At 39.3% G+C, this 24183-nt stretch overlaps 1 protein-coding gene and 1 long non-coding RNA gene across 8 annotated transcripts in view; one reads left to right on the top strand and one right to left on the bottom strand.

Moving 5' to 3' along the window:
• LOC105489145 (interleukin 33) overlaps nt 1–24183 on the top strand; it is a 98329-nt gene that overhangs the window by 46427 nt on the left and 27719 nt on the right. For all 7 annotated transcript variants that reach the window (XR_011612539.1, XM_071077761.1, XM_011753841.3 and 4 more), the window contains exon 2: nt 19711–19812. Coding sequence is in view for 6 of the 7 variants with exons in the window: in XM_071077761.1 (XP_070933862.1) it covers nt 19722–19812 (91 nt within the window). In the remaining variant the exon portion in view is untranslated. The remainder of the gene's footprint in view (nt 1–19710; nt 19813–24183) is intronic.
• The window catches only part of LOC105489147 (uncharacterized), a 143875-nt gene that overhangs the window by 19771 nt on the left and 99921 nt on the right, over nt 1–24183 (bottom strand). The gene's annotated exons all lie outside the window — the stretch shown is intronic.

A 24183-nucleotide genomic window follows, 5' to 3' on the forward strand; every position in this document is an offset into this window, starting at 1 on the left:
AACTTTAGAAAAAAGCCAAGGTTGCTAGCCTCCCATTCATGCCCCCTCAATGTTGTTTGAAAATATATTTTAAAATACTTCTTGCAGCATTTTAGTTGTTTTATCAGGAGGGCTGTTCATGGCAATTAATCCATTATTATAGTGGAAACAGTATATTTCATTAAATAACTTTATAATGAGTAAATATAAATGTAAACTTATGAAGCATATTTATATTAATAAATTAATGATTTTGTCTTATCTATTAGGCTTCCTATGCAATATTTTTTTTTTCAGAAAAGGATTCTACTCTTTACAAAGTTTTGAAAACTTCTTCCAATCATTAAGTGTAATGCTTTCTCCTTATGATGCTACTAAATCTTCTCTAGCTTGACTACCACTGATGGTATATGAGCTGGGTCTCACTCTATCATCCTCCTTATAGGGTCAAATAATTAAGGTAGCCTAATGACATATTTTCAAAGTTTTAATTTTGTTTTCTTACCAGTAAAACCTCTTCTATCTAGAAAACTTTCTAGGTAGGCGTTTTCTGCTCTGGATGCAGCGGCTAGGGAGGAAGATCTGGAATGCAACGGATTTGGATTCCTCCAACCGTTTCCTGAAGCACCTCATGAACTCTGAAAATGTTTGCTTGGGGTTTCAGCTATGAGGCCTTGGGTATTTACTTGATTCCTCTGTACCTCAGTTTCCTCATATATAAAAAAGGGATAATAATAATGGTACCCTAACAAGATTGCAGTAATAATTGAATTACTTAAATATGTGAAGCAGTTACTACAGTTCTTGGCACATAGTAAACACTATATAAGGGCTAATTATAAAAAATACAGGAGAGCTAGGCATGGTGGCTCATGCCTCTAATCCCAGCACTTTGGGTGACCAAGGCAGGAGGATCACTTGAGGCCAGGAGTTCAAGGTTGCAATCAGCTATGCACTTCAGTCTGGATTACAGACCAAGACTCTGTCTCTAAAATAAAAAACAAAAACAACAAAAAAAGGAGAAATTTTATTTAACTCTACATACTCTTGCTAAATATTTCATACTCCTTTGAATTTTTACATTACTTGTCCAATTTTATGTAAAATGCATTTAAAAAGTAAAAGAAAAAAATGATCTCAACTTTAGAGTTAAACTAAAACCAAAGGTCTCTATGCACCATGTTGGATTTTTTTTTTCCATACATTGCTTTCTTCCAGCACTGAGAGCTTTCTGAATCCATTAAACAACAGCCAGGCATGGTGGCTCACACCTGTAATCCCAGTGCTCTGGGAAGCCAAGATGCAAGTATCACTTGAGGCCAGGAGTTTGAGACCAACCTGGGCAACAAAGCGAGACCCTGTCTCCACAAAAATGAAAATTAACTGGGCGTGGTAGCACATGCCTGTATTCCTAGCTACTTGGAAGACTGAGGCAGGAAGATCCCTTGAACCTAGGAGTTCAGTGAGGCTATGATCATGCCACTGTCCTCCAGCCTAGGTGACACAGCAAAACACTGACTCAAAAAAAAAAAATCAGCTTTCAGATATTTGGGTACTAAAGAAAAAAACAAATAAAAACAAAAAAACAAAAAAAAAAATGCTGCAGACTCTGTGGACTTTTCTTTTCACTGTAATTTTGTCCTGCTGTAAGGTTAGTAGAAAGGAGAAGAGGAGATCACAGGACTGAGGCAGAATTTGTATATTTTCTGAGGATGGCACCCTTTGTGTTAGTGGAGCTGCCAGGATAGAAGGGGCCCTGGGAGAAGGAAAGAAATGGGCTAAATGAGGAACCTGTACAGGAACACAGGAAACAGGGAGGAAAATGCTAGCTTTAGCATACCCTCCTTGTTTTGAAGACAAGGAAACTGAGACCTGGAGAGCTGCAGGGACTTGAGGGAAGGGAGAAAATCCTGGGTCTAAGCTTGGGAAGGGGACGCCAATCTACCTTTGCTTCTTAAAGAGTACTACAGACTTGATCCACTGGGGCTCCCAAAGTATGTGAGGCATGGGTGGGGGCCCAGGAGGGGAATAAAACAACTTGAACTGAATAATTTGAAATGTTCAGTCACACTAAAACTGCAGAGCCACAGGCCAGCTGGAAAGTCAGATTTTAAAAATGCTTTACAAAGAGCACTGACCCAAGAACAAGAAGATGTGAGTCCTAGTAGACTGAGGCATATAAGACTGTCATTTCTGTAGGTCAAAAATGGTGAAGTAGTGCCAACCTCATAACAGCTCAACCAGGGAGTCTAGCTCCATTTCTCTGCAGATCTTTGGGATTTGGGTAGGATCCCTACATCTGCCTAGTGGATGATGCCTGCCTTACTTAGTTTATAGCGTTTCTGTAAGGACTGATCCAAATTACAGAACATTTACTGAGTGCCTGCTGTGGATAATTTCTGGGGAAATAAAGATGACTAAAGCACAACCCTTGTTCCCAAGGACCTAGCAGTGGAGGAGGCAGGAAAACAGAGTTGGATATATTATGTATATAATATATAAGGAAGGGAGAGAGGAAACAATAAAGTCAGCTTGATTGTGGGTTGTCAGGGAGATCAAAACATTTGAATTGGGTTCCAATGGTTAAACAGAAGTTTCCCAGACAAAGGGAAGAGGTAGCACTAGCAAGAGGAATAGTTTGAGCAAAGCCATGGAGGTGTAAGTGCATGGTGAATTGAGGAACAGTAAACAGTCTAATCGGTCTAAATGTAGAGAGTATGGAGGAAGGGGTAAGTAAGGTTGGAAAGGTTGATGGGGCAGGTAGTGCCAATGTATAAAAATGACTAGATAAGACCGCATCCAGGAAAACCAAGGCAAAGCATAGACGTGCTTTACAAATGATAAGTACTGTTTACCTTAAAGACATAAAAGAAAGTTTCCCTAAAATCTCACACCATTCCTCCCTCTTCTCACAAGGAGTTTGGCTTGACTCATAGATTGATCAACTAGATATCTTTATAGAGTATTTCCTTTCTCTGGGAGAAGTTTCTCCCCAGGGTCCAGGAAAGTGGCAGACGGAAACTTTCAGGGTAGTGGATAGGGGACTGGAAGTGATCCAGTTTGGGTGAGGAGGGTGCTGTCTCATTGTTCCCCAAACTTCAATCTTCCCTTCTTCCATATCACGTATTCTAATCTCCCTTAAGAAAGAAGTGAAACTGCTACACCCAAGGGAGGAGAGGATTGGTGTGACACCCTCCTCTGTGCTGCCACCCCCTGCTTCTTCTCCACTTCTGCCCCTTTGCAAAATCTCCCAGAATGAAGTCATATTGTGTTGGCAAACTTAGTCATAATCCCCATTTCCTCTCCCTATCAGCCAGGACCAGTCTTCTTCCACTGGTTCCACTGGTATTGCTTCCAGTACCCAGCAATATGTTCATTCATCCCAGTATATCCCCATAGATCCTATTCCCATTCAAGGAAAAGCAAGCTTGACAAAGAGGTGAATGAAATATAAGGTCCTGGGATTCAATTATGCCCCATTCTACCAATGTTCTCCATGAACTAAGAGAAAGAGCCAGATAGCCCTAATATCAGATTCTGGCTTTGCTACCTCTTACCTATGTGACCTTTTGCAAGAGCCACTATTTCTTCACTTCTAAAAGGGAGACAATCATACCCAAACTCCAGAATCACAGTGACATTAGAGATAATATATGTAGAGCATCAGTCTTACAGAAGACACCAAACACTGCAGCTAGTACTACATCATTATCATCATCACCACAACCACCATTATTAAGCATCTGAATTAATGCAGACTCCTGGCTGGTCTCATCTCTTCCCTCTTATTGCCCTCCATCTGTTTCTCACATGATAGTCACAGCACTAATTTAAAAATAAAAATCAAATCACATCCCATATTACTCAAAACTCATCTATGGCTTCTCAATACACTCTGGATAAAATCCAAGCTTCTTCCTCTGGCCTCCAGGGCCCAGCCCAACCGAGCTTCTGTCCCTTTCTGTCTGCAACCCCTTCACATTATACTCTCCCCATTGCCCACTCTGCTCCAGCCACACTAGCACTCTCTGTTCACTGAGCACTGCGGCTTCTGTCCATCTCAAGGCCTTTGCCCCTGAGGTTTTCTCTTCCCTGTGTCTCTTCCCTTTCATATGTTCCTCGTACCCTTTAGGGTGCAGTTTAAATGTCACCTTCTCTGACTACACTACCTTAGTAGCATTCTACTTTATCTTCTTTACCAGTCCAATTCTTATCTATCACTGTTCATTAATAACGTATTTGTACTACTATGTGAGCAACTTCTTTCTCCCCAATAGAAAGTAAACTCCAGGAGAGCAAGACAGTTTGCTTTGTTCAGTACTGTATCCCCAGCACCTAGCCCAGTGCTAGAAGTAGTATTTTATTTATTAATGTTTTTAGGCAGCACTCCATGCTATAGTACAAACAGAGGCAAATCCAGCATCATTTGTGCCCTCAGGATCTCGGGAAGGTTAGGATTTCCTTACAATGATTCCCAGTTGTGTCTCTTTTCAGATAATTTAACTACTCCCTAGGACATCAAAGGTCAAACTTTCTCTTTTCTGTATTATCTAAATTTTCCATAATGAGTATGTATTTTTAGTAAGAATTTCTCATAAACTCTGCATTGTAACAAGACTCATCACAGCAAATCAATCTGATTAAATGAATTTATTCTGAAAGTAAAATTCAGAATAAAAAAAGAAAAGCCAATAGCCAACTTAACATTCTTAAATGTATTAGCATTTAAAAGTGGAAAATTGCTAATCAAAGAGCATTGTCCGGCATATAAAAGGTTAGTGATTCAATAAATGATTTTCCAGCTGATCAGATGTAGATAATATGACAATGTGCAATGAAAATATTCATGCAGCACCTCATGAGTTAATGCTGGTGGAATACATAGTCCCTGGCATGTAAAGGGTGCTCAATATTTCTTGAATGTAAGTTTCTGGAAGATTTCTTCAGCCAAAAAGACAACTATGCGAATTTGCAACTTTGAAAAAGACAGTATCTCTTATATTTCTCATTGTTGTTGTTGTTCAGAGGTGAATGACCAACTAATAAATTTCTATTTAAATTATTTTATTTAATTATCATTTCTTGACAGGTTAAAATCTTTCATGTTGTTTCCCTAATTTAAATGTATGTCATTTCCTCTGGGATGTTCCCTACCCACCCACATGCATACACCTTACTCTCTCCCTCCTTTTCCTTCAAAAGCACTATTTCCTGATTATCTAAAATGTGACTTTCCCCTGGTGATGCCATATTCTGAAAACCCACTCCATTTTCTTGTGTGCACATTTCCCAGGGCTAGTAGAGAAGGCCTTTCTAACCCCATCCCCAACCCAGGGCCCAACTATTTATACTAATGTCTTTCCTTTGCGGTCACTAGGGACCCTGACCTCCTTTTCTGTTCGCTGTTGCCTCTGCTGTTGTCACCCTTGGCAACTTCATTGCTGTTGTCACTCTCGGTCATTGCTTTGACTCTTTAACATTCCTCAGCATTCACCCAAAAAATCTCATTCTGACCACCATCATCATCAGAACATCTTTCTCTCTAAGACAAGGAACACTGGAATTCTTCCATTTATGAACAAACTCCCATTTTTCTACTTCTTACACTCCCATTTAAAAAACTCTTTTTTGAACCATTTTTTTAAATTGTGGTAAAACATACATAATATACAATTTACCATTTTGACCATTTTTTAAGTGTACAGTTCAGCGGCATTCACACTGTTGTACAACCATCACCACCCTCCATCTCCAGAACATTTTTTTATCTTCCAAAACTGAAATTTTCTATGCTCACTGAACAATAATACCACGTTCCAAAGTTAATTCTATTTTATATTCTCTAAGGATCTGTTTCAGATTTTTCCCACTTATCCTTAAAACTTCAAACCAATGCTTATTTCTGTTAATCTCTGTAACTCTTTCAGAACCTACATTACAAAGATTGAAGCCATTTTATAAGACCCTTAAGTTCACATCCCTAGACCTTAAAACCTCACATATTCTCTCATTCTCTCACTAGTTCCTCCTCTCCTGCAGGAAGAAGTGTGCCTCTTCCTTTCCAAGCTGATCCTTCCACTCGTGTTCTTTCCCCCTCTCTTCTCTGTCTCCTCTGGAAATATTATATAAGTTTTCCTCTTTTCATTGGCTACTTTCTTTCTGCATTGAAGCATACTCAAGAGTCTATCACATCCCAATATAAACCTCAATATTAATGACAATAATAATAAACGTACTGAGTTTCTACTGTGCACCAGCTATTGTGCTAAGTGCTGAAAATACATCTTCTCATTTAATTCTCACAACAACCTAATAAGCTAAAATTATTATGAAATTATTATGGGTAATATAACAGTTATTATGATGAAAATTATCATTATTATTAAGAAACTGAGGCTTCAGAGACATCAAGTAACTTGCCCAAGGTCACCTAGCTAGTAAGTAGCATCTTCCCTTCTCCACACCACTATGTAAAGATACCATTCTTTCTTTTTTTTTTTTTTTTTTGAGGCGGAGTCTTGCTCTGTTGCCCAGGCTGGAGTGCAGTGGCGCGATCTCGGCTCACTGCAAGCTCCGCCTCCCGGGTTCCCGCCATTCTCCTGCCTCAGCCTCCCGAGTAGCTGGGACTACAGGCGCCGCCACCACGCCCGGCTAATTTTTTTTGTATTTTTAGTGGAGACGGGGTTTCATTGTGTTAGCCAGGATGGTCTCGATCTCCTGACCTCGTGATCCGCCCGTCTCGGCCTCCCAAAGTGCTGGGATTACAGGCTTGAGCCACCGCGCCCGGCCCCAAAGATACCATTCTTTCTTTCCTTGTTCCCTTTCATTACTATATTATACTTCTTGGAAATGTCGTACTTCCTCCTTCTCCACTGTGCAGTCCAGTGCAGTTGTTTTGAGAGTCCCACCATACTTAAATGACTCCTCCAATGTCTCTTAATCTCCAACCAAGTCTCTAAAGTACTCATTACCAACTGTTCCTGCTTTTTGAGACAGTGTTCTCTCCTAGTCTTCATAACATGAACTCTTCTTTTTTCTGCTTCTCTGCCTGGTGTTCTTACTAACTTCGTTTCTCCTCTTTCCCCTTACATGTTAGATATCCCAGAGTTTTATCTTCTCAGAGCTTTCTCTTCCTGCTCCACACTCAGCCAAGACAATCTCATTCACTCCCACACAATCAACTACCATGCCTTCACAAATGAAGAGCAAATCCACAAGGCTAATTTTGGCCTCTGGCCACCTAGTTCCAACTCCCTGCTGAAATGTCCATATAACTGTTCCTCAAGTATCTCAAACTCCATCAGCCCCACATCAAACTCATTCCCTGTCCCTGTCACTGAACTCCCCACCTGAGTTTCCCATTATTAACCACTAGAATTATGTTCACTTCCCTTCACCACCCTGTTTCCCCTCTTCCCCAGTCCAGAGCAGGTACACCCACATCCAGAAAGAGCTGAAGAGGTATTGTGGCACATATGCCCCTAAAATGGGAGTGAGACTTGGGTTTTAATCCTGACTCAGCGACCCAGTAACTGCATGACTTAGTGGAACTAGAACAGGAATCTCTGGGGCTCTTACTCACACCAACCTGCAAGGACTCTAAGAAGTACATGTAGCACTCATCATTCCATCCCCTCCTCGTTAGTCCCATTAACATTGCCCTCACTAGGTCCTCATTGCTTTTTGCCCGGGATATTTTAATTGGCCTCCTAATTATTCATTCATTTCGCCTCCCTCTCCCTTCTTTCCTTCCTTCAGATGGTGCTTCACACAGACATAAAATTATATTCATAAAACACTCTCTAGATGATGTTTCTCACTTGCTTTAGAGACTTTCAAAAGATTCATGTTGCTCATAGGATAAAATTCAAACTCCTTATTGTAGCATTCATAGCGCTCTGCATACTGGTCCCAAAATAACATGTGAAACTTCACTTCGTCTGAATTGAATTTCAAATGTAGTTGGGGTATGTATTTGGAAGAAAAAAAAAATCCCAAACGTATTCTTTTTTCATTATCTTTATTTTTTTCATTTTTGGAGATAAGAGTCTCACTCTGTGGTCCAGACTGGAGTATAGTGCTATCAGAGCTCACTACAACTTTAAACTCCTGGGCTCAGGTAATCCTCCCACCTCAGTCTCCCAAGTAGCTAAGACTGCACATGCACACCACCAAGCCCAGCTAATTTTTTAAATTTTTTTTTTCTGTAGAGACAGGGTCTCTTTATGTTGCCTAGGCTGGTCTTGAACTCCTGGTCTCAAGTGGTCCTCCTGCCTAGGCCTCCCAATGCACTGAGATTACAGGCATGAGACACACACCCAGCCCTAACTTATTCTTTATACCAAAAGTAATAGTGAGTCAATCAAAGATTTATGTGTAAAGTATTAAACAATAAAGTTTTAGATAATATCATAAGTAAATTTATTTATAATCTTGGAAGAGTAAAGGTATTTTGAAGCAGAACACAAAACCAGAAGTTCTCAAAGAAAATACTGATTATATTTTACCACATAATATCTGAAAACTTATGTATGACAAAAAAATGCCACTAGCAAAATCTAAACATAAATGACACAGGGGAAAAAGTTGTAACACATATCACAGACAAGGGTCTAATTTCTTAGTTTAGATAGAGTCCTTAAAAATCAATAATTTATAGAAATTGACAATACACTTTTATTAAAGATAATCTTACGAAATAAAGGAGTAAAATTCAAAACTATAAGATATTTTACACTATTTAGAAAGTCAAACATTTCAAAGGTAACGACACTCATTGTTTCTAGAAGGATGGAGAAAAGGGCACTCCCCGGGATTGTTGACAAAACTGTAAATATAAGCTTTTGGAAGTCAACTCATTAGTATCTGTCAAGCTATAAGATACATGTACTCTCTGATCCAGCAATTCCACTACTAGGAGTTTATGCTACCAACGAACTTATAAATATTTTCAAAGAATCACAACACCTACCCACCCACACCCATAAACTCATACACACACACACACACACACACACACACACACACACAACTCTCAGTTGCAACACTGGCAATATTAGAAAACAAAAACAAAATCTGGAAAGCCAGTATTAATCAATAAAAGACTGGTTAAGATCTATTTCTATGATTGAATACTACGTATAATGTTACTTGTGAAAAGAATGTTTCTAATATGTGGAAATATTTATGATATAGTGTTAATTGGAAAATGGAAAAAACAGCTTATAATATATTCACAGTATGATTCTATTTTTTAAACAAAAGAGATGTGTATAATTTTTTTCTCCTATCATTTTATTTTTTTTAAATTATACTTCAAGTTCTAGGGTACATGTGTACAACCTGTAGGTTTGCTACATATGTATACATGTGCCACGCTGGTGGGCTGCACCCATTAACTTGTCATTTACATTAGGTATATCTCCTAATGCTATCCCTTCCCCTTCCCTCCACCTGATGACAGGCCCCAGTGTGTGATGTTCCCCTTCCTGTGTCCAAGTGTTCTCATTGTTCAATTCCCACCTATGAGTGAGAACATGCGGTGCTTGGTTTTCTGGTCTTGCGATAGTTTGCTCAGAATGATGGTTTCCAGCTGCATCCACGTCCCTACAAAGGACATGAACTCATCCTTTTTTATGGCTGCATAGTATTCCATGGTGTATATGTGCCACATTTTCTTAATCCAGTCTGTCACTGATGAACATTTGGGTTGGTTCCAAGTCTTTGCTATTGTGAATAGTGCTACAATAAACATACGTGTGCATGTGTCTGTATAGCAGCATGATTTATAATCTTTTGGGTAAACACCAAGTAATGGTATGGCTGAGTCAAATGGTATTTCTAGTTCTAGATCCTTGAGGAATCGCCACACTGTTTTCCACAATGGTTGAACTAGTTTACAGTCCCACTAACAGTGTAAAAGTGTTCCCATTTCTCCACCTCCTCTCCAGCACCTGTTGTTTCCTGACTTTTTAATGATGGCCATTCTAACTGGTGTGAGATGGTATTTCATTGTGGTTTTGATTTGCATTTTTCTGATGGCGAGTGATGATGAGCATTTTTTCATGTGTCTATTGGCTGCATAAATGTCTTCTTTTGAGAAGTGTCTGTTTATATCCTTCACCCACTTTTTTACTGGGTTGCTTTTTCTTGTAAATTTGGTTCAGTTCTCTGTAGGTTCTGGATATTAGCCCTCTGTCAGATGAGTAGATGGCAAAAATTTTCTCCCATTCTGTAGGTTACCTGTTCACTCTGAAGGTAGTTTATTTTGCTGTGCAGAAGCTCTTTAGTTTAATTAGATCCCATTTGTCAATTTTGGCTTTTGTTGCCATTGCTTTTGGTGTTCTAGACATGAAGTCCTTGCCCATGCCTATGTCCTGAATGGTATTGCCTAGGTTTTCTTCTAGGGTTTTTGTGGTTTTAGGTCTAACATTTAAGTCTTTAATCCATCTTGAATTAATTTTTCTATAAGGTGTAAGGAAAGGATCCAGTTTAAGCTTTCTACATACGAGTAGCCAGTTTTCCCAGCACCATTTATTAAATAAGGAATCCTTTCCCCATTTCTTGTTTTTGACAGGTTTGTCAAAGATCAGATGGTTGTAGATGTGTGGTATTGTTTCTGAGGGCTCTGTTCTGTTTCATTGGTCTATATCTACGTTTTGGTACCAGTACCATGCTGTTTTGGTTACTGTAGCCTTGTAGTAGAGTTTGAAGTCAGGTAGCATGATGCCTCCAGCTTTGTTCTTTTGGCTTAGGATTGTCTTGGCAATGCGGGCTCTTTTTTGGTTCTATATGAACTTTAAAGTAGTTTTTTCCAATTCTGTGAAGAAAGTCATTGGTAGCTTGATGGGGATGGCATTGAATCTATAAATTACCTTGGGCAGTATGGCCATTTTCACAATATTGATTCTTCCTATCCATGAGCAAGGAATGTTCTTCCATTTGTTTGTTTCCTCTTTTATTTTGTTGAGCAGTGGTTTGTAGTTCTTGAAGAGGTCCTTCACATCCCTTGTAAGTTGGATTCCTAGGTATTTTATTCTCTTTGAAGCAATTGTGAATGGGAGTTCAGTCATGATTTGGCTCTCTATTTGTCTGTTATTGGTGTGTAAGAATGCTTGCAATTTTTGCACATTGATTTTGTATCCTGAGACTTTGCTGAAGTTGTTTATCAGCTTAAGGAGATTTTGGGCTGAGACAATGGGGTTTTCTAAATATACAATCATGTCATCTGCAAACAGGGACAATTCGACTTCCTCTTTTCCTAATTGAATAACTTTTATTTCTTTCTCTTGCCTGATTGCCCTGGCCAGAACTTCCAACGCTATGTTGAATAGGAGTGGTGAGAGAGGGCATCTCTGTCTTGTGCCAGTTTTCAAAGGGAATGCTTCCAGTTTTTGCCAGTTTGGTATGATATTGGTTGTGGGTTTGTCATAAATAGCTCTTATTATTTTGAGATACGTTCCATCAATATCGAATTTATTGAGAGTGTTTAGCATGAAGGGCTGTTGAATTTTGTCAAAGGCCTTTTCGGCATCTATTGAGATAATCACGTGGTTTTTGTCTTTGGTTCTGTTTATATGCTGGATGACATTTATTGATTTGTGTATGTTGAACCAGCCTTGCATCCCAGGGATATAGCTAACTTGATCATGGTGGATAAGCTTTTTGATGTGCTGCTGGATTTGGTTTGCCAATATTTTATTGAGGATTTTTGTATCAATGTTCATCAGGGATATTGGTCTAAAATTCTCTTTTTTTGTTGTGTCTCTGCCAGGATCAGGTATTAGGATGATGCTGGCCTCATAAAATGAGTTAGGGAGGATTCCCTCTTTTTCTATTGATTGGAATAACTTCAGAAGGAATGGTACCAGCTCCTCCTTGCACCTCTGGTAGAATTCGGCTGTGAATCTGTCTGGTCCTGGACTTTTTTTGGTTGGTAGGATATTAATTGTTCCTTCAATTTCAGAGCCTGTTATCAGTCTATTCTGGGATTCAAATTTTTCATGGTTTAGTCTTGGGAGGGTGTATGTGTCTAGGAATTTATCCATTTCTTCTAGGTTTTCTAGTTTATTTGTGTAGAGGTGTTTATAGTATTCTCTGATGGTAGTTTGTATTTCTGTGGGGTCGGTAGTGATATCCCCTTTATCACTTTTTATTGTGTCTATTTGATTCTTCAGTCTTTTCTTCTTTATTAGTTTTGCTAGCGGTCTATCAATTTTGTTGATCTCTTCAAAAAACCAGCTCCTGGATTCACTGATTTTTTGGAGGGTTTTTTGTGCCTCTATCTCCTTCAGTTCTGCTCTGATCTTAGTTATTTCTTGCTTTCTGCTAGCTTTTGAATGTGTTTGCTCTTGCTTCTCTAGTTCTTTTAATTATGATGTTAGGGTGTCAATTTTAGATCTTTCCTGCTTTCTCTTGTGGGCATTTAGTGCTATAAATTTCCCTCTACACACTGCTTTAAATGTGTCCCAGAGATTCTGGTATGTTTCATCTTTGTTCTCATTGGTCTCCTGAATACAGCACACTGATGGGTCTTCACTCTTTATTCCATTTGCCAGTCTGTGTCTTTTAATTGGAGCATTTAGCCCATTTACATTTAAGGTTAATATTGTTATGTGTGAATTTGAGCCTGTTGTTATGATGTTAGCTGGTTATTTTGCTCGTTAGTTGATGCAGTTTCTTCCTAGCATTGATGGTCTTTACATTTTGGCATGTTTTTGCAGTGGGTGGTACCGGTTGTTCCTTTCCATGTTTAGTGCTTCCTTCAGGAGTTCTTGTAGGGCAGGCCTGGTAGTGACAAATTCTCTCAGCATTTGCTTGTCTGTAAAGGATTTTATTTCTCCTTCACTTATCAAGCTTAGTTTGGCTGGATATGAAATTGTGGGTTGAAAATTCTTTTCTTTAAGAATGTTGAATATTGGCCCCCACTCTCTTCTGGCTTGGAGAGTTTCTGCCAAGAGATCCACTGTTAATCTGATGTGCTTCCCTTTGTGGGTAACCCGATCTTTCTCTCTGGCTACCCTTAACATTTTTTCCTTTATTTCAACTTTGGTGAATCTGACAATTATGTGTCTTGGAGTTGTTCTTCTCAAGGAGTATCTTTGTGGCGTTCTCTGTATTTCCTGAAGTTGAATGTTGGTCTGCCTTGCTAGGTTGCAGAAGTTCTCCTGGATAATATCCTGCGGAGTGTTTTCCAACTTGGTTCCATTCTCCTTGTCACTTTCAGGTACACCGATCAGATGCAGATTTGATCTTTTCACATAGTGCCATGTTTCTTGAAGGCTTTGTTCGTTTCTTTTTACTCTTTTTTCTCAAAACTTCTCTTCTGCTTCATTTCATTCATTTGATCTCCAATCACTGATATCCTTTCTTCCAGTTGATTGAATCGGTTACTGAAGCTTGTGCATTTGTCATGTAGTTCTCATGCCATGGTTTTCAGCTCTGTCAGGTCATTTAAGGACTTCTTTACATTGGTTATTCTAGTCAGCCATTCATCTAATCTCTTTTCAAGGTTTTTAGCTTCTTTGCGATGGGTTTGAACTTCCTCCTTTAGCTTGGAGAAGTTTGATCGTCTGAAGCCTTCTTTTCTCGTCAAAGTCATTCTCTGTCCAGCTTTGTTCCACTGCTGGCAAGGAGCTGCATTCCTTTGGAGGGGGAGAGGCACTCTGAATTTTAGAATTTTCAGCTTTTCTGCTCTGTTTCTTCCCCATCTTTGTGGTTTTATCTACCTTTGGTCTTTGATGATGGTGATGTACAGATCGGGTTTTGGTGTGGATGTCCTTTCTGTTTGTTAGTTTTCCTTCTAACAGTCAGGACCCTCAGCTGCAGGTCTCTTGGAGTTTGCTGGAGGTCCACTCAGACCCTATTTGCCTGGGTAGGTTGCAGTGGAGGTTGCAGGTGAGTGAATATTGCTGAACAGCAATTGTTGTGGCCTGATGGTTCCTCTGGAAGCTTTGTCTCAGAGGTGTACCTGGCCGTGTCAGGTGTCAGCCTGCCCCTACTGGTGGGTGCCTCCCTGTTAGGCTACTTGGGGTCAGGGACCCACTTGAGGAGACAGTCTGTCCATTCTCAGATCTCAAACTCTGTGGTGGGAGAACCACTACTCTCTTCAAAGCTGTCAGACAGGGACATTTAAATCTGCAGAGGTTTCTGCTGCCTTTTGTTTGGCTATGCCCTGACCCCAGAGGTGGAGTCTACAGAGGCAGGCAGGCCTCCTTGAGCTGTGGTGGGCTCCACACAGTTGGAGCTTCCTGGTGGCTTTGATTACCTACTCAAGCCTTAGCAATGGCAGGCACCCCTCCCCCAGCCTCACTGCAGCCTTGCAGTTAGATCTCAAACTGCTGTGCTAGCAATGAGGGAGGCCCCGTGGGCGTGGGACCTCTGAGCCAGGTGCGGGATATAATCTCCTGGTGCACCGTTTGCTAAAACCCTAGGAAAAGCACAGTATTAGGGTGTGAGTGACCCGATTTTCCAGGTGCTGTGTGTTATGGTTTTCCTTGACTAGGAAAGGGAATTCCCTTACTGCTTGCGCTTCCCGGGTGAGGCGATGCCTTGCCCTGCTTTGGCTCTTGCTTGGTGGGCTGCACCCACTGTCTGGCACCCACTGTCCGACACACCCCAGTGAGATGAACCTGGTACCTCAGTTGGAAATGCAGAAATCACTCATCTTCTGCATTGCTCATGCTGGGAGCTGTGGCCTGGAGCTGTTCCTATTTGGCCATCTTGGAACTGTCCTCCTAATTTTTTACATAGAAAAAAGAATGTCAGGGTCTACCACACATACACTTTCCTCTCATTTACACATTTCCAGCCTGGGCAGCAGAACGAGACTCTGTCTCAAAAATAAAATAAAATAAAATGAAAGTGCTGCAGCTAAAATAATCTCTGTTTAGGATCTGATGGTAGGAAAAAGATAAGCTCCCACATGTTCTAATGCATTTAAGTAGCTCCATCTGCATTGCCTCATACATCAAATGCTGTCATCCAATGTTGCTTAATCCATGTGTGTGTCTATATAAGTAGTACTGAGATGTAACTGCCTTAAATACTACAAATGCTGACTACAGGAAACCACATCATCTGAGACCAGCACTTTATAACTTAGGTGAGTATCATAACCAGTGTGCAGGGATATTTGCTGTATATCACTGGGAATAGCAGCAAAAAAGAACCAGTGATGTTTCCATTGCCATATGTTCTGAAATATTTCTGACATAAAAATAGGAGAGTAATGAGTAAATTTTAGTCTGGAAAAAAATGGTGAAAACAGTGATCAAGGCAAAGAATTTGCAGGTTATTTGAAGAAAATACTTTTTCAGAATAGAATTTGAAAATACTATGCTTTTGACTCATCATGCGGTTCTATAAAGGGTGTTGACTTTCTCTGTGTCAATGACTCCATTGTAAATGTGGTATTTTCAGCTTCTCTATCTTGCTCAATTATGCAAGCCAATACTGGTTTATGGCAAAGTTCTTCCAAGTGCATTCTCTCAAACTAGTCCATGAGGGTGGTTAGAGGGGAGAAAAAGGTTATGAGATCAAATAACTACTGAAAACAATAGTTAAACAAAGGTACCCATGATTCTTCAATAAAGGACTATCAACACCTTTTCTATGCTAACATGAGTCTGACTCTCCTAGAGATAGAATGTAGATTGGAACGTTTCCCATATTTATTTGAATGTAACTTCTTTTTATTAAAATATTCTAAGATTATAACAAAAGAAAAAGTAACTTTTTTAAATGACCAGGAATTGTTTTTTCTAGGATGTAAGTATCCTTGGGTAGAAGAGAAAACAAACAACATCAAGGAAATGCAGTTTTTATGTTAGTAAAGTGTTACTTCATTATCTACTCTGTGTAGTTTACTATTTAAATTATTTTATGTACAACTTAAAATGTAACTACAATTGGATTCCCTATCTTTTTATTCCAAATGTGTGATTACAAATTAACAACCATATTCAGAAACTTATTATTTCAAAGAAGTTGTACAACTGCTTTGTGTATAAGAAAGGCTGAGTGTTTGGAGTTAAATTCCCAGTTCTGATTATTTTCTTCCTATTTTGAGCAGGAAAGGGAGAAAGAACAGAGGCAGACAGGATGGGGAAGTACTGGCATCAAGATGGAAGTCAGGAGGCTAGATTCTGTTCCTGGTTCTGTTTCATAATCCTGGGCAAGGCACTTAATCTTTAGAGTTTCAGTCTACTCATCTGTAAGTTAGGGGCTCAGTAAAATGATATGTAAGATCCTCTGTTTCTAAGCACTCTTGACCAACAAAGGTGGGAGAATCAGAGGAAGAAAATAAGGGTTGATGTGAAGTCTTCAAGCTGTGTGAGCACAACATTTACTCCCATGGCAGAAGATTGAGGGGCAGAATAGGTAGTCTTTAACTGGCTGACCGAGGATTTTGCCCATGGGACTGGATGTAAATAGGTAGCATGCACATAAGGTTATAGCAGTTCTACCTAGACAAGATCATTTGGAGTTTCAGCCTCCACAAGTTTGTCCAGGAACAAAATAAGGGTGCATAAAGTTTACCTTCTAATGAGTCCTCTAACCCAAGAACTCAATGCTCTTCTTTTAACTGCTAGAAGAGATTGTTCATATGAAGTTCGTAAGGGATTTACATTGTAACCACTGCTGGCATAATTTGGTTTGTTTGTTTGGTTTGTAGTGTAGCAAAACAAGAGGCCAATACTTAAAAAGAAGAAGCAATAATTATTGATAGAATTGCAGGCAATGTCAGAGAGTTTAAGACTGGAGAAGAAGTCCTGCTCCCTCCACAAACCACAGCACAGTGTCATACCCTAATGCTGAAGCCAGACTGTAGAACCATACTAAGAGAATATGGAGTTTTCTTCAATTTATGATACAGAACTCCATATTTTTTCAGTATGATACAGTGACCCAGCTTGACCATCAAGGTTTCATATCAATTGATGTCCCTTGCTTGAATCAAATATTAAATTGGGGGTTGCAAGATGGTGTTTTGTCTGATTCTGAGACAGAAAGAAAGAAGAAACCAGCTAGGCAAATAGATCAAGCCACAAACATAGATAACGAAGCAAGCCCCGGTACAAAAGAGTGCCTTCTGTGTAATCAGCAAATTTCATATACATTCAGTTGGCCTCAGTGAACACATTCCTTTCCTTCTTTGGATATATTCAAAAAAGGAAGCTTGCTCAGGAGGACATGCTTGGAACATGCCTATAGCTACACAGAGAAGAGGAGTTACACTGAGCTAGGCATGTCCACAATGGAGGATTCTACTCCCAACACATGTGCAGTAAGGGAAGTCAAACAACATGAAGTAACTTAGGCTATGAGCCCACATACACACTGGAAGGACAGGGTGGGTGTTGTTGTCAGGAATTCATGCCTTCTGAAAATGACACACCTAGTCCTAACCAGTTTTTCACATCTTATGTAAATAAAGCACCCCTTCCCCACTAGTTCATTTATAAAAACCCTTATATTCCACTATAGAACAGCAACCCTTACTCAGGACCCCTCTCTGCAGCAGAGAGCTTTCTCTCCTTCTTTCGTTTATTAAACTTCTGCTCTAACCTCACCCTTGGTGTGTCCACCTTCCTTGATTTCCTCAGTCATTAGACCAAGAACTCCAGGTGGCACCCCAATGAGGCCAGTTTCAATGCTATCATTCCTTCTGTAATGACTAGACCCCTCCCTATTCATTCAATTCCTGAGAAATGCTATGAACTTGTGGGTTTCTTTAAATGCTTTATGGTCAATTATCACCATTATTCTTTTTGATCCTTAAATTGTATCAAGTTTGGCCAGCAGGAGATTTTTCCTGGTGGCTTGTGTATATGCTTCTGACACAATCTCACTAGTTTTTTAGTGACTCTGCTTTGTAGCAGGATGTTCCATGTTCACCACTATTTTACAGCTCCAGATCTGGAGCCACTGTTCCTTTCAGGGCAGAAAGTATTAAGAAACTAAGATGTGGGCACACTGACATTGCTGACTCAAATTTAACATTCCATAGGTTTTCTCATGACTTCTTTTATGTTTGTATCTCCTTTCCCCTACAGTCAAAACCATGTAACATAATATATCTACTTATTTCCTCTATACTAAAGTATAAGAAAACAGTCTCAGAATTGCAGTACCAATATTTCCACTGTCTACAAAAAGAGTGAAACTTTGTAAAATAGTTGAAGAGATTTATTCTGAGCCAAATATGAATGACCATGGCCTGTGACAAAGCCCTCAGGAGATCCTGAGAACAGGTACTCAAAGTGGTCGCTGTGCAGCTTGGTTTTATGCATTTTAGGGAGAGATGAGACTTCAATCAAATACATTTAAGAAATACATTCATTTTGTCCAGAAAGGGTGGGATAACTTGAAGCAGGGGATGGAGGGGTTCAGCTGGGAGATGGGTAAGGGATAAAAGGCTACAGTCAACTGAGATCAATAAAAAGGAATGTCTGGGTTAAAATAAAGGATTGTGGAAACCAAAGTTTTTATTTGCAGAGAACGCCTTCAGGTTGCAGGCTTCAGAGAGAATAGATTATAAAATGTCAATTCTAACACAGCAGTATTTGTGTATCTAAACATACCTAAACACAGAAAAAGTAAAGTAAAAATATGGTATGAAGATTAAAAAATGGTACACTTGTATTGGGCACTTAACCATGAATGGAGCTTGCAGGATGGAAAATTAGTCTAGGTGAGTCAATGAGTAAGTAGTAAGTCAATGTGAAGGCCTAGGTCATTACTGAGCATGACTATCGACTTTATGACCACTGTACACTTAGGTTAAGCTAAATTCATTTGAAATTGTTTCCTTTTTTCCATAATAAATTAACCTTGCTTACTATAACTTTTTTACTTTATAAACTTTTAAGTTTTTTAACGTTTTGACTCTTATAATAACACTTAGCTTAAAACACAAACATCGTACAGCTGTACAAAAATGTCTTCCTTTATACCCTTCTTCTATAAGCTTTTTTCCATTTTTGAAATTTTTAATTTTAATTTTTTACTTTTTATGCTTTTTCCTTAAAATCTAAGACACAAATATACACACCCTAGTCTAGGCCTACACAGGGTCAGGATTATTAATACCACTGTCTTTCGCTTCCATATCTTGTCCTACTGGAAGTTCTTCAGGGGCAATAACATGCATGGAGCTGTCATTTCCTATAACAATGTCTTCTTCTGGAATACCTTTTTGACAGACCTGCAGGAGGCTGCTTTACAATTAACTTATTTTTTTTATAAATAGAAGGAACACAATCTACAATAATGATAAAAAGTATGGTATAGCAAATACATAAACCAGTAACATAGTCATTTGTTATCAAGTATTATATACTACGCATGATTGTATGTGCTACACTTTTATACAACTGGCAGTGCAGTGGGTTTGTTTACACCACCATCACCACAAACACGCAAGTAATGAATTGTTCTAGGATGTTAAAATGACTACAACACCACTAGGTGATAAGAATTTATCAGCTCCATTATAATCTTGTGAGACCACCATTGTATATGCAGTCCATTGACCAAAGCCTCATTATGCAGTGCAGAGTACCATATCCTAGCATGAATACATAGTTAGAATACTATGTTCAAACTTTACTGAAATAATTATTTCCTCTATATGTTTATGTTACCAATTTGGTAGTAAGCTAGCCACAGTTGTTCCTGTTTGTTTTTAAGTTGAGACAAATGAACTAATATTATATTTTAATCCAATAGAAGCCTGAAAAATGAAGCCTAAAATGAAGTATTCAACCAACAAAATTTCCACAGCAAAGCGGAAGAACACAGCAAGCAAAGCCTTGTGTTTCAAGCTGGGAAGTAAGGACTTAAGTTACTTATCTCTGAATGTTTTACACACATTTTTATCTGTTATCAAATGTTTACTACTCCAATGTTTATACATGCTCTCTTATCAAAATCTACTAAGAATAGAAGAACTGAAATAAAAAGGGATGGCACATAAGGATATAATACAGCAGACTGGTTTTGAACAGACCATATATAGCCAACTTTGGCATATTTGATACATCACCAGGCAGGAATAGCTGAGATAATCTGAACCTGTGAATAGTGATACACTTAGTTATAGCCTTTTATATCAACCATTTCTTGCTCCACACATGTCCTGCCGCCAAACCCCCAAAACCTTTTCCCTGATAAACTAGCAAAATTTTAAGCAGGTCCACTTTTATTCAACAAATATTCATTAAGACCTTTGGTGATATCAGGCATGTGGTCTTAACTTGCAACTACTGATGAAGAAGAGAATAATAGATGAAGATATCTGAATAATTATCTCAGTCAATTTGTGTTGCCATAAAAATATACCTGAAGCTGGGTAATTTAACCCTTTTCTCATTTAGAAAAAAAAAGTGTAGCTTGCTGCCAGTCCTTATTTAATTTTACATAAACATCTCTTTGAAGCAGAAGCAAATCTGATTTTCAATGCAAAAACAGAATATAAAAACTGTTCTTGGAGTTATTTCTAAACAGAACTACCATCAGCATTGTCTATTTCAGAAAAAATGAGATTCACCAAATGAAACATGAAGGGGGCCAGCCCCTCCACACCTGTGGGTATTTTTTGTCAGGTGGGACAAGAGACTAAAAAAAGAAATATGACATGGAGACAAAGTATGGAGAAAGAACAGTGGGCCCAGGGGACCGGCGCTCAGCATACAGAGGACCCGTGCCGGCACTGGTCTCTGAGTTCCCTCAGTATTTATTGATCACTATCTCTACCATCTCGCAGAGGGGAATGTGGCAGGACTATAGGGTAATGGTGGGGAGAGGGTCAGCAGGAAAACATGTGAGCAAAGATCTCTCTGTCATAAATAAGTTTAAGGATAGGTGCTATGCCTTGATGTGCAGGTAGGCCAGATTTATGTTTGACTTTACACAAACATCTCGGTGTATTAAAGAGCAGTATTGCCGCCAGCATGTCTTACCTCTAGCCATAAGGCGGTTTTCTCTTATCTCAATAAATAAAATGTACGATCACGTTTTACACCAAGACGTTCCATTCCCAGGGACAAGCAGGAGACAGATGCTTTCCTCTTATCTCAACTGCAAAGTGGCTTTCCTCTTTCACTAATCCTCCTCAGCAGAGACCCTTTACGGCTGTTGGGCTGGGGGACGGTCAGGCCTTTCCCTTCCCATGAGGCCATAACTCAGGCTATCACATGGGGAGAAACCTTGGACAATACCTGGCTTTCCCAGGCGGAGGTCCCTGCAGCCTTCAGCAGTGTATTTAGAGAAATGTGATGACTTTTGCCAAGCATACTGCCTTCAAGCCCTTTTTTAACAAAGCACATCCTGCACAGCCCTAAATCCATTTAACCTTGAGTCAACACAGCACATGTCTCTGCAAGCACAGGGTTGGGGCTAGGGTTACAGATTAACAGCATCTCAAGGCAGAAGAATTTCTCTTAGTACAGAACAAAATGGAGTCTTTTATGTCTACTTCTTTCTACATAGACACAGTAACAGTCTGATATCTCTTTCTTTTCCCCACATTTCCCCCTTTGCTTTTCGACAAAACCGCCATCGTCATCATGGCCCATTCTTGATGGTCGCTGTCTCTTCGGAGCTGCTAAGTACACCTGCAGACTAACAACAGACAGAACAGGCACACAAGGATTAATATGAAATTTATAATAGTAGTACTTTCAATGGTCTTAACCCAAGTGACAGGGTTAAGATTTGCGAGGCCGTCAGCAACTCCCGCGATTGTCTCAGTTCCTGGTACCAAATTTAAATGGCTTTTGATGCTTCAAAAATTTGTTCTCTTCTCTGTAGACGGCATCTAACCATGTCCCAGTAATGCTCAGACTCATTATAAACTCGGGGTGTAATATAAAAATCTGACATATTCCAGTCACACTGTAACTGGAAATGATGTTCTAAGATCATGAGCCTATCTCCCATCCAAATGACAGTTTATCTAAGATCATTAATTTGATTTGCCAATTTTCGATCAATACCAGATTGTGAATTCCACAATCTTGTAGAATTCTTTTGCCAGTCATTAACAAAGTTTACTGCCTGAACAGAAGAGTGCAATGCAACTCCTGCCACAGCGGCCATAGCTGTGGCTGCAATTAATCCCATAATCATTGAAATTAAAGTAAAAATGAATCTTTTGGATCTATTTAAAATGGCTTTTAATACTTCAGTAAAATATGGATGGATGGCAAGGCCTCCCACGGTTGGTCCATGGACACAGGGATCCACACGCCTTCTCTTGCTCTCATTAGCAGAATACAGTGTTGCTAATTGAAAGTTGAATCAATGCAAGTAAACAATCTGCAATTTTCACAGGTTGTAGTTTGGAAGTCTGGTTTAATAACTATATTTCCTAGAACTAGAATATAAGAGGGCTTTATACAACTTTGCAAATGAACTGTTAGACTGGAATTTAGGTCGATAGTATAAAATGGCTTACGATCTCTTGATCTCTTGTTTCTATAGCTTGATTTCCAGACCAAATTCTAATGCAGTATGAGGCCACAGTATGCCTCCATAATTCTGGATGTTCAGGGCCAGAAACAGGACTTATTATTTTTGGTCTTGGGGTAGAGATTCCTTTTTCTCCCCATTCCCAAGGGTAGAAAGACTGTAATTTTTTGTGCTTATGTTCGTCTAAACTTTGTTAAGTCACTATCAATAGCTGGACTCACTTGTGCACTGGGACACAATTGAGTTTGTCCGTGCAATTGTGGTGGGATTGACCTCAAGGTGCCCAATCTATAATAGTTCCGAATTCATTGTTTTATAATATCACCACACTATTGGCCACACATTCTTCTCAAACTAAAACTTCTGTGCCTTTTGATCTTTTTGGAATGTCTTTGGGGCAAGGCTTTCATTTAGGCCTAAATTTTAATGATCTTTGTTAAGAAAAGTCCTATAAATAATTTACCTGTGCCCTGAGTGACATTCCACTTACCATGTGATAAGTAAATCTACTGATGGTACTGACAGTAGGTACTTCTACCAACCAATTTTGGATTGCAGGGAATATGTACCAAGACACCCAACAGATACCTAAACAATGGATAGTACCTAACCCTACATATACTATGTTTTTTCCTACAGATACATACCCATGATAATGTTTAATTTATAAGTTAGGCACAATAAGAAATTAACAATAACTAATAAAAAAGTAGGGCAATTAGAACAACATACCATAATGAAAACAATGTGAATGTCTGCTCTCTCTCTCTCTCTCTCTCTCAAAATATCTTACTGTATTTCACTGTGGGCAACTGAAATCATGGAAAGTAAACTCACAGATGGGGGCGAGTGGGATAGAGCTACTGCACTAAAACTGTGATTATTTAAACAATCCAGGTGAAAAATCTGACCGATATCTCTGGGGTATGTGACAGGTGTAAACTGATTCTCAACTCAAAATGCAAAAGATGTGTCATATCTTGTTTTTCTAAATAAGCTTCTTCTCTAAGATCCCAAGAAACAAGGCAAGAAAGCACATTTAATGCCTTCTCTTCTCTTTAGCTACCAGGATCTGACACAAGTCACAGTTCACAATGCCACAAAACTTAGTAGCCAACCACTGCAGGTGTCCCCACAGTCAGTCCCACATTGTGATCACCCCCAGGGCATTTTGCCTCTAATGTCAACAGGGTACAGGACTTCATGGCCTGGAGGAAAGCCTCTCTCACAACCCTTCCCTTCCCAGTTTACAGGAAGCTACTTCCCAGGGTCAGGCTTTTCTCTTCTCCCACTTTCTCCCCCCCACATCTGTCAACACTTTCTCTTCCCTAAAAATCCAGCCGTCTTCATTCATGGATCTAGCCAGAGGTCACAATATGGGAGCCTTGGGATAGATCCATCCAGCAGGAGTATTTTATAAGGACTGAACAGTGTTATTGATATTTTCTAATTGAGTCAATTTTTTAAAAATAGGATATTTTAAATGAAAATCTAAATGTGTATAGTTTCTCTAAAAAATCCAAAAATCTAGAAACACTGGGTCCATATGTTGCATGGCAATAGTTAGCTAGATCTGAGTAGAGATCAACCCCTTTAGTTTGAGTCTATCCATAGAAGATCTTCTGTTATAGTAAAGGAGATTTGACTTTATCCTGTAGACAGTAGGGAATCATTGAAAATGTTGAACTGAGGAATGATAAAATATTTTTCCTTTACAGATATCACATTGGT

The sequence above is a fragment of the Macaca nemestrina genome, chromosome 14 (assembly GCF_043159975.1).
Source record: "Macaca nemestrina isolate mMacNem1 chromosome 14, mMacNem.hap1, whole genome shotgun sequence".
Taxonomy (NCBI): Eukaryota; Metazoa; Chordata; class Mammalia; order Primates; family Cercopithecidae; genus Macaca; species Macaca nemestrina.